The sequence below is a fragment of the Capsicum annuum genome, chromosome 11 (genome assembly GCF_002878395.1).
Source record: "Capsicum annuum cultivar UCD-10X-F1 chromosome 11, UCD10Xv1.1, whole genome shotgun sequence".
NCBI classification, from domain to species: Eukaryota; Viridiplantae; Streptophyta; class Magnoliopsida; order Solanales; family Solanaceae; genus Capsicum; species Capsicum annuum.
In genome coordinates, this window is record NC_061121.1 from 83928152 (window position 1) to 83940041 (window position 11890).

Consider the following 11890-nt stretch of genomic DNA (forward strand, 5'->3'; position numbering starts at 1 on the left):
TGAACTAAATTCACTTCTTGTCTTGAATGCAACCCTTGACTATTAAATCCTTTAGGCATATCTTCCTGCTTCGTTTGCATCTTGAATTTTAATTTACCTGTTTTATTTTTTTGAAACATAGATAACTCCTCCATTACTTCAATTCCTTTAGGAACATTAATATCTCCTTTAAACCTAGGAGGTTCACATATTGCTTGTGTTTTTTCAATTAGAGGATCATCTTCTAATTTTTTCAGCCTATGATCTTTTTCATCTTCTACAGAAACATCTCCCATTGGATCAAATAAGAAATGCTTACCTCTAATCTGAATGTTTAAAATTTATTTCAGCACCGTCATTGATAAAGCAATGCTTATCCTCAAAGGATATTTTGTATCTTTTTTCTACCAACTGATAAATACTCAACAAGTTTGGATCAATATCAGGTACATAAAGAACATTTGAAATTGCTTTATTATCTAAACTTTTTTGATGACAATAGTTCTTTTTCCTTCAACAAGAATCTGGTCACCATTTTTGATCCTAACTTTGGATATTTTAGTAGGCTTTAACTCTTTAAAAAAAACTCTTGTTATAAGTCATGTGGTTGGTGCAACCACTATCAATCAATCAAAAATTTGCTGAAACCTTACTTGACATGCATGTTGCAACAAAAAGATGGTATTCTTTTTCTTCTTCATTGACCACACGTGCATCTGCTTCATGGTTTTCAAATTTACTTTTACAAATCACTGCTTCATGGCCAAGTTGATTACACTTGATGCACTTTGCATCTGGCCTTTTCCAACATCTATATGGTGGAGGAACCATTTTTCCACAGTGCTTATAAGGTGAGAAATTTTTAAAATTTTTATTCTTTTTTCGAGTTTTGTGGTTGGCTAGTAAGGCTTCTTCAACCATACCATCTTGGCTCATAAGTTTTCTTTGTTTCAGTGCCTGAAAAGAATTTAAAAACTCTACCAAGGTAATCTTAGATAGATCTTGTGTATTTTTCAAGATAGTTATATATGCTTCATATCTTTCGGGCACTGTAACAAAAAAATTCAAAAATTTTTGAATATTTAAATTCAGTTCCTAGTAATCTTACCTTGTTAACAATACCAAATAATCTGTCTGAGTACACTTTGACTTCTCAGAATCTTTCATTCTCTACAACTTGAACTCTCAGTACTTGCATTCCTTGGGTTCTTTCATCTCTAGCATATTCTTTCTTCAAATAATTCTAAATTTCTTTTAGTGATGTAAGAGACAATTCTTGTAAAAATAGTTGTTGAAATAGAAGCAAACAGAGTTTCCTTCGCCTTGGACTTCGTGGTTTTCTTTTCCTTGTAACTCTTGATTTGGGCTATGCTGGGATTATTTGGCAGCGGATTGATTTCATAATCAACTTCCACGGCTTCCCAAAGATCAAGAGTCTCCAAGTAAATTTTTATTCTCACAGTCCATAATTGATCATTTTCACCATAAAAAATGGATGGAGCCATTCGTGAAAAACTATTTTCAGAATCCACCCATTCACTCACAGGTTCCTCAAGAAAAATAGCTTTGATACCAATTGTTGGTTTTAATATATATGAGTTAGAGAAGAACGCAGAGAGGTTTTTTTTCAAAAGCTATTTTTTATTGATCATCAATTCCTCCTTAAATAATACTATTACAACTAAAAATAAATTAAACTTACCATAAATCAGTCTCTTAAAACGAATATGAATCTCAAATTGACTATGAGTTGTATGTCAAAAAAAAGGAGAAAATCAAAAAATAAATCGCGTGCATTATTCCTTAAAACAACTTTTAACACTAGCATTAGCTTCAATTCTATTTCCACTTGGTTTTGTTATACCTGGTGTAGCATTTGGGAAGCTACTTATGATGCAGGGAATGAAGATGAAGGATGTCACACCTTTTTTTTACCAAAAAGATTAATGTTTTAAGTTCGAAAGGATTTTTATTATCAAAGTGACAAAAGATTTAAAATTTATTTCGAAAAAGGATTATTTATATTTTTTATTTAGAGTCGCCACTTAACATAAATTAAGTGTGCCAAGTCACATTTGAAAATCTTTTTCAAAATGATTTGACTCTTTAAAACTGGTTTGAGAAAAAAGATCCCGGTTAATGAATTCTGTTGACCGAGAGAAAGGTGTTAAGCCCCCCTCGATCCCGTGGTTCGACCACGATCGCTTGATAGAGCGTATCGAATAATTAGACATTACGAATTTATAAACCCACAAAAAATGCATAAAAACAATCAATCAAACATACAAAACAATTCAAAATTTAGTGTCCAATCCAATTATACAGTCCCGAAATGAAAAATGCAAAAATGTAAACTTATTCTATTCTAAACTACTCGTAACCTAAACCCCACCTGACGTTCTAGGCCTTGACCGTACGTCATCTTCAAGTACATGATACTTCGAGGCATTCCCCGGTGAATAAATACAATTTCTTCGGGGCATTCTCCGGCAAATGAATACAATTTTGATTTCATGAGATAAGCTAGAAAACATTCAACACACTCAACATTCCATGCATTCAACCAAACATCATTCCTAAATTTTGCCTACCCAAACCTACATGTGCCTATCCGTTTCAACATGTCATAATTCGATCACGTTCCAACAATATTCATACTTATTTCGAATTAAAAAATAAACCAAAATTAATCTAAATTCACCCTTTCTATCATTTTCTCAATTCCACCCTGAACAACCAATTTTACTTCTCAACGAGATATCATTTCACCATAAAAACCATGATCAAGGGAACCAACGACAAATAAAAATACACACACCTTCATCATCACCAAGGATCAAACAACACATGATATTCAATTCAACAAAATACGAAATTCAATCCAACACACCAAATATAGTAAACGATGAAATAAACACAGGAAAAGAGTATAATTGGACTTTGATTTTTATTTCAATCCGCCAAAGTATTTGATTAAAGCTCCGACCGGAATGCCTCAAACGACAAAGCCTTAACCCCAAATAAAATCAACTCGATATTAAGAAATAGCAAATGGACAGATCAGATTCTCGCAAACCCAACCCTATTTTTACTTAGTTTCGACGAATATCACCAAAATCAGACCATAAACAGTCGGTTCCAATCGATTTTGGGCTCCTTTTTGCAAATTCCATCGACCTCTCACTGTATTTTCGATATCTCTTATTTTCTCACTGTTTCTTCGATCTCTCCTTCATTTTCTCGTTGTTTCTCTGATCTCTTCCTCGTTTTCTCATTGTTTCTCCAATCTCTCCCCTCTCTACGCCATTTTTATGTTTATAAAGCTCTCTTATCTCTTTTTCATGAGTTTGGAATATGTGTTTTGTGAGAGATGCGTGTGTGCATATGGTATTCTGTGAAAGTGTACTAAGAAAAAGAAGAAGAAGAAAAGAATAAGAAATAGAGTGTTCAAAAAATGGCGTGAGCTCTTTTTCTGTGTGTAGTGTCTATGAAAGATATGTGTGTGTAGGTATGGAGAGAATGTGTGTGTCCTCTTTCTGTGATGTGAAAAATTGTGTGAAGATAAAAATAGAGTGTTCTGTGTATGGATGTGCGTATGTTAATCCATTTGTCCGAACCCCCCTAGTGATATCGTGTACTATGTATACATACGTGTATGGAATTATGTAGAAAAGTGATGGTGAGATTTTGGTGTAGGTCCCTCAGTACATTCTCCATATCTGTGTATTGTATTGTTCAGTATAGACTCTCAAAAGAAAAAAGAAAAATGTGATCTACGGGTGGGGGGTAAATGGGGTATAGGGGTAGGGGTTGGGTGAGAGGTGTGAGTTGGTTGAGATAAAATTTGTTAGGGAGTTTGTTACTTTGTCATTTTGTGGAGGGATAATTACATGGGTGAGGGTGTATGATAATTTAAGGTAAAAATGGATGAATTAGGCTTCGGGAGGGACAAAATTACGTGTCTACATCATGCCCCCTTTGGATGTAAACACAAGGTGTTTTCATACAAAGAAGTAGATAACGGGATAGAATTTTATCCCGGTCATTATTCAAAATGAGGGAACAAAAGCAAGGAGGGCCACCGAGTCTACATCAGGATATCCTATCTACCCAAGTTATGAAGGAAACCAGTCACAAATACCTCTAAGGGGAGGAGAAGGACTATACCGAGTTGGGGCATCGATTGAGGTTTCGGTCTGGCTTTTCTGGCATGTTAAGCTTCTTGATAAGAAATTTTAGCAGTCCACTTAACTTAACTGTTGGCTCAAGAGTATAGCAATGATCATCAAGAGTATTGAACATAGATTCACTAGAGGATTGGGGAAGCACAATTCTTGGATTGATAGCCAAAGTAGAAGCCTTAGTAGAAGGTTGAGCAACAAAAGCACAGACGGGTTGTGGTGCTATGAATATGGTAGGCTTATACTGAGGAGCTAAGGAATGAGTGGTGAAAGTATTGGGGTGCATTTGACGTGGAATGAATTTTGTGGCATGCTGTGATGCATCAACAATAGTAGGAAACTGACTTTGCAATTTTGGTAGAAGACTCAAGTATTTGCAGGATCAATAGTGGGGAATGGAGGAGGAGGCAACCCATTGACTCAAGCTCGATACATTTACATTATTTGTTGTCTTAGTCTCAAATTCTCTTCCTTTAAACTCTCAATTTCTTGACTCTTTGTTTGATCCATGAGGTCACTCTCTATATCCTTGTTGGACACAGCTAAACTTTCTTCAAATTTGGCGTGATGTGGAGGACTAGCCAAAATGCCACAAACTAACCACCTTAAACTAACTGAACAAGAGATAACAAACGTGTTAGAATTCAACACTTTCTCAAAATCTTTTTTGGTTTTTCTTTTTGTTTGGAAAAGATCACCGAACCCAAGAAGGGCACCTACGTATCTCACTCCCAAGAGAGGAGAATCAGGTGTGCGTAATTCGTGAAGTCTTGCCAAAAATGACCGATTAAACTCTTTTTCTTTTTATTTTTTGAAACATTACGAAGAAAAGAAAATAACAAATTGTCAAAAGAATTAACAAAAATCTTTTAAAATTTTTCAACTTTAACATCCTATACAAAATGAAACCTATGATTATCAAAGAAAAATCTTTTTGAGTTTTCAATTTTGAATTTCATATGAAAATGAAACTTGAAACTATTAAAGGAAAATCTCTTTTGTAGTTTTCTTTTAAAAATATATATGACACCTATTCAAAATGAAAAGTGAAGAAAATTTTTTTGGATTTTTCAGATTTCTATACAAAATGAAACCTATGATTATCAAAGAAAAATCTTTTTGGATTTTCAACTTTGAATTTCATACGAAAATGAAACTTGAAACTATTAAAGAAAAATCTTTTTGTGGTTTTCTTTTAGAGATGTATATGACACCTACTCTAATAAAGAGTGAAGAAAATCTTTTTGAATTTTTCAAATAAGATTCCCGAACCCACAATAGGTTGCCTACGTATCTCATTCCCGGGAGAGGAGAATCAGTGGTGCGTAGTTCGTCCAGATTGAACAATTAAAGATTAAAGAACCGACTGATCTTAACTTAAGACAAACGACTAAAGACAGACGATGAAAACCGTTAATAAAATCTTTTGGGGGTTTTAATTTAACACATCACATAAAACTGACACCAATAACTATGAATGAATTTTTTTTTTGATATTTTCGTTATATCTAGCACACTAAATATAATAAATAATGAAATAAAAAGAGAAAAAAGTAGAATTGAACCTCAATTTTTATTTCAATCCGCCAAAGCATTTGGTTAGAACTCCGATCAGAATGCCTTGAAGGACAAAGCCTCAACCCCGAACAAAATCAACTCATATTGAGAAATAGCAAACGGACAGATCAAATTCTCGCAAACCCTACCCTGTTTTCACCCGTTCTGGCGAATATCACTGGAATCAGACCCTAAACAGTCGGTTCCAGTTTATTTGGGTCTACTTTTTGCAAATTTCATCGACCTCTCACTGTATTCTCGATCTCTCTTTCGTTTTCTCGCTGTTTCTCTGATCTCTCCCTCGTTTTCTCGTTGTTTCTCCGATCTCTCCCCTCTCTACGCTATTTTTGTGTTTATAAAGCTCTCCTATCTCTTTTCTGTGAGTATGGATGATGTGTTTTGTGAGAGATGCATGTTTGCGTGTGGTCTTCTGTGAGAGTGTGCAAAGAAGAAGAAGAAAAGGAGAGGAAATGGAGTTTCAAAAAATGGCGTGAGCTCTTTTTCTGTGTGTATTGTCTATGGAAGATATGTGTGTACAGGTATGGAGAGAATGTGCGTCCTCTTTCTGTGATGTGAAGAATTGTGTGAAGATGAAAATGGAGTGTTCTATGTATGTGGAATTTTGTATGGGTGTGTGTATTTTAATCCATCTGTCCGAATCCCCCTAGTGGGTATCGTATGTTGTGTATATATGCGTGTATGGAATTGTGTAGAAGAGTGATGGTGATTTTTTGGTGTGGGTCCCTTAGTCCATTCTCCCTATCTGTGTATTGTATTGTTCTGTATATATACTCTCAAAAGGAAAAAGGAAAATGTGATCCAGGGGTGGGGGTAACTGGTAAGTGGGGTATAAGGGTAGGGGGTTGGGTGAGGGGTTTGAGTTGGTTGAGATAAAATTTGTCAGGGAGTTTGTTTTTTTTTAATTTTGTGGAGGGATAATTACATGGATGAGGGTGTATGATAACGTGAGGTAAAAATGGATGAATTGGGCTTCGGAAGGAACAAAATTACGTGTCTACAAAGGATGCCTATGGAGTTGTAGGGAGTATAGCTGAACAAGCAATTTCATTGATTCGTACAGTTAATTCTTACGTTGGAGAAAATGAAATGGTAAAAATATTTTGCAATGCTCTTGATGAAAGTTTGAAACTTGGTGTGAAGCAAGGACTTACTTAGGGATTGTTGTTAGGAAGTATGGGAATGATTTGTGTCGTGGGCATTTCAATCATCGGCAGGAATTGTCCTTGTTGCTAATAGAGGAGAAAGTGGTGGCCCTGTTTTCATATCATCTCTTTGTGTTGTTCTTGGAGGATTGTAAGTCTCATTTAATTCCCCCCTCATACTACTTGAGACTTAATTTTAATAGCAGAACTATAAAATTACTTCTTATCACATTAAAATAACTGTACTTTGTAATCGTAAAGTCACTAATTTACTTGCTCTAGCAGGTTAGTCACCTTGATGGATAGGTTTTGTGCTCAAAGTGAAAAAAGTAGAGTGCCTCTAGCAGATAAATTTCAGTTACTTTAATGTGACAAGAAATAATTTGACTCGAGTAATTTTACTGTTCGGGTGGACAAAGTTTATTTTGCTGTAATATGACAAAAGAAGGTCAGTAGATTGATAAAGTTCATGTGAAAATTACATTCACTCCTTTAGCCAGAATATGAGCAGAGAGCTAGAGAGCTTCAATGCACTGGGCTGCCTCTCTTTTTAAAAAATAAAGAACATAAATCTTTATTTAGTTCGTTTGTATTTAATTGAAAATGAGATAAGTTTAAACAAGATATGATAGTGATTGCAACAAATTTTGATATTGCCAAGGGTTTATTTTTTGTGATTATAGGTCATGTATGAGTGCACTTCCGAATATCTAATTCATCACAGAGGCAACAATTACTGCTGCAAGAATTTTCGAACTAATCGATCGTGTTCCTCAAATAGATTCTGAAGATGGTAAAGGGAAACTTCTAGCATATATAAGAGGAGATATCGAGTTTAAGGAGCTAACTTTTAGCTATCCATCAAGACCAGATATCCTGGTCCTCTGTGATTTTAGTCTTAAAGTGAAAGCTGGAAGGACAGTAGCAATTGTGGGAGGCAGTGGTTCTGGAAAGTCCACTGTCATTTCTTTGCTAGAAAGGTTTTATGATCTAATCAAAAGAGATATCTTATTTGATGGACATAAAATAAAAAAACTGCAGTTTAAATGGTTGAGATCTCAGATGGGGTTCGTAAATCAGGAGCCTGTTCTATTTGCTACATCCATCAAGGGAAATATACTCTTCGGGAAATAAGGAGCATCAGTGAAAATGGTTGTTCAAGCTGCTAAGGCTGCAAACATGCATGAATTTATAGCCTCATTACCTGATGGATATGATACTCGTGTAAGTCATCTTTCTCTTGTTCTTTTGGAAACATATGTTGCTATCTGTTGTTTTTTTCCTCCTCGGTTTAATTTGACAAAGTTCCAAATGGATTTTAGGTGGGACAATTTGGTTTTCAATTATCGGGAGGACAGAAGCAAAGGATTGCTATAGAAAGGGTATTGATTAAGGACCCAAAAATTCTCTTACTTGATGAGGCTATAAGCTCTCTGGATACACAATCAGAAAGAATTGTTCAAGAGGCCCTAGACCATGCTTCACAAGAAAGGACAACAATCATCATTGCCTATTGCCCCAGTACAATACACGGCTGACAAAATTGTAGTCCTTGAGTCAGGGAGAATAGTTGAATCTGGTTCTCATGATGATCTAATGAGTAAGACTGATGAAGAAAGTGGGGTTTACTATAAAATGGTCAAATTGCAGCAATCAACAACAAATTGTGAAGGGCTATCTAGTCTGTTCCTTCCAAAAGAGGCCAGAAGTTACACAAGGAGGAGTTATAATATGCCTGTCCCCTCATGTTTCTATGTCAAGTTGGCAAAATAGTCCTGCCTCACCGTTTAGACCAACAATAAGTGTTAGTTATGCTCCCTCCATTCATACATGCTCTTATTATGATAGTGACGGTGAATATTTACAGAATTTCTCTCATCCAAGTCCCTCAACTTGGCATTTGCTCCAGATGAATGCACCAGAGTGTAAGCGTTATTGGGATGTTTAGGAGGTATTACCTTTGGTGTACTTCAAACACTTTATGCATTTTTCTTGGGATCAGTTGTATCAGTGTATACATCAAATGACAGTTCAAAGATAAAGTCAGAGATCAAAATTTACAGCAGTCTTTTAGGTTTGACTAGTTCCATTGCCAATCTACTCCAACATTACAATTTTTCTAAAATGGGAGAGAAACTGACCAAAAAAGTCAGAGAAAAGGTGCTTTCGAACTTGCTCACATTTGAGGTGGGCTGGTTTGATCAAAACCAGAACACGCGTGCAGTAGTTTGTGCAAGGTTCTCCACCGAAGCCCGTATGGTTCGATCCCTTGTTAGTGACCGTATGTCATTGCTATTACAGGTTTCTGTCAGTGCTTTGATTACTTTTGTGCTTGCATTAATTGTCGCATGGAGAGTTGCCATTGCACTGATATCTATACAACCTTTACTCATAGCAAGCTTCTACTGGCGAAGTGTTCTGATGAAAACAATATCGGAAAGATCCCAAAAGGCACAGAGTGAAGGAAGCCAGCTAGCAAGTGCAGCACTGATCAATCATAGGACTATCACAGCCTTCTCTTCTCAAGATAGAATACTGGACCTATTTGCTGAAACTCCGAAAGGCCCCCGAATAGAAAATATTCGACATTCATTGCTTTCTGGTGCTGGCTTGTTTTGCTCTTAGTTTCTAGCTACAGCTGCCATTGCCTTAACATATTGGTATGTGGGAAGACTAATGAACAGAAACTCAACTCACCTCAAAGCACCTATTTCAAGTTTTCTTCCTTCTGATGAGTACTGGGAAAAATATCACAGATACTGGAAGTATAACTTCTGATTTGGCAAGAGGTAGCAGTGCAGTTGCATCTGTATTTGCTACCTTAGATGGCAAGACTGAGATTGAACCCGAGAGTCCTGAAGGGCTTAAAGCCACAAAGGTATCAAAAGGAAAAATAGAGCTGAAGAATGTCTTCTTTTATTATCTGTCTAGGCCTGATCAAGCAATCTTCCAAGGAATAAATCTGAAAATTGAATCTGGAAAAACAGTAGCACTTGTCCGGCGAAGTGGTTCAGGAAAATCCACCATCATTGGCTTGATAGAAAGATTCTATGATCCAATAAAGGGACAAGTTCTAATCGATGATAGAGACATCATCAAAAGCTACAACTTGAAGAGCTTACGATCACAGATTGCTCTAGTGAGTCAAGAACCTGCCCTTTTTGCAGGATCCATATGCGAAAATATTAGTTATAGGAAAGAAGAATCCACCGAGTCCGAAATCAAGAAAGCTACAATTTGTGCCAATGCCCATGAATTTATAAGGTATGATCATATATAACTACTGTATAAATATCACCATTCCTCTGCTAATGCCTTTCAGTTTCATTTTGAAACAAATGCTTCAAAAATTGCAATCTTGTATCTCAGTGCTATGGAGGATGGCTATGAAACTTATTGTGGTGAAAGAGGAGTCCAGCTCTCAGGAGGCCAAAGATAGAGAATAGCACTTTTACGAGCGATGCTAAAGAATCCAACTATACTTCTCCTAGACGAGGCAACTAGCGCATCGCACTTGACAGTGTATCTGAGAACTTGGTACAAGAAGCACTGGAGAAGATGATGATCAGTAGAACAAATGTAGTTGTAGCTCAACGTTATCAATGATACAGAAGTGAGACATCATAGCTTTGATTAAAAATAGAAAGGTTGTGGAACAAAGATCACATTCTCAGCTGCTTGCCCTAGGAAAGAATGGCTCCTACTATGGACTGATGGAAGTTGCAATCTGGCCATTCTCTTTATAGGTGAAATATTTTGATGTTGCCATTGTTTCCCTATATATATTAAAGAATATGATTAGTTCTCCTTAAGACTTAGGATCCATCAAGTAACCACCTTTATTTTGAGCAATTTTGAAATATACGCCAGCTACCCAATGGCTCTATGTATTTATTTTTTCGACCTTATTGGCACTTCTTTCAATTTTTTTGATTTGAGTGCACAGGTATTTTGTACAACAAAGTTACTACTCACAACATATGCATTTTAGGATAAAGGTGGGATATCAAAACAGGAAGAATTAACACTCACATAATGATGTTCACGTCCATTAAATGTATGCTTAATGTGAGTTATATCAATTTTTTTTTAACGGTAGTTGGCTAACGGGGTTAGAATTCTGAAAATGTACATGACTCACTTAAAAAGTGAGTCAAGTATTTTATTTCTACTTAACTCACTTTTTAAGTGAGTTATACAATGAAAGTTAACTCACTTTTTAAGTGAGTTGTGCATTTTATATTTACATAACTCACTAACATAATTCACTTTTTTAGTGAGTTATGTTTTTTGATTTATACGTTTGGTTTATTGTATTTATTTTTATAATTTATGTGAATTTTTATAAAACCTACATATCATGTGAGCAATCAATTTATCTTTTTAAATTTTTATTTTTTTAAAAAAGTCGACATATTTATTTTTTTAAAGCTCACTAATTATGTGATTTTGTAAAGCTCAGTAATTATTTGTTTGATATATTTAAAACTATATATGCCTCTACGTTTATCATATACTCCCTTTGTTTCATATAAGTTAGCCCTTGTGTACTTGGCACACTCATTAAGAAAAAATTTATTAGGGGTTATCCATTTATCAAATTAGTCTTATTAATTATGCTTCGAAAATACAAATTTTAGTTTATACCCTTTATTTAGTCATTAATGGTAGGGGTATTATCGGAAGAATATAATTATATTCTCTTGATTTTATAAAAGGGACAACAAAATTGAAAAAAAAATTTTAGAAAGAAGATTAATTAATACGAAACGAAGGGAGTAAAACTCACTGATTGTGTGAGTTATGCAAATATAAAGAAGGTAGGGAGTTCAAATATAAAGAAGGTTAGGCTCTATCATTTTAAAGAAGGTAGGGAGTTCTTATTTTATATTTGAATAACTCACATAATCAATGAGTTTTACTCCTTCCGTTTTGTATTAGTACTTGACCTTCTTTCTAAAAAACTTTATTTTAATTTAGTTGTCTCTTTTATAAAATCAAGAGAATATA

The 11890-nt window shown here is 35.1% G+C and overlaps 1 protein-coding gene across 1 annotated transcript; it reads left to right on the plus strand.

Annotated features, from left to right (window-relative positions):
• Nucleotides 1-6701: 6701 nt before the first annotated feature.
• LOC107847712 (putative multidrug resistance protein) lies at nt 6702-10810 on the plus strand (the record flags this gene model as incomplete). Its single annotated transcript, XM_016692141.2, is given in 12 exon segments — nt 6702-6922; nt 6924-7031; nt 7564-8104; nt 8203-8408; nt 8410-8646; nt 8648-8805; nt 8808-9559; nt 9561-10144; nt 10250-10385; nt 10388-10475; nt 10478-10596; nt 10598-10810. Coding segments are annotated over 12 exon segments (3183 nt in total), but the record flags the coding sequence as incomplete, so codon positions are not given.
• Between the last annotated feature and the right edge of the window lie 1080 nt (nt 10811-11890).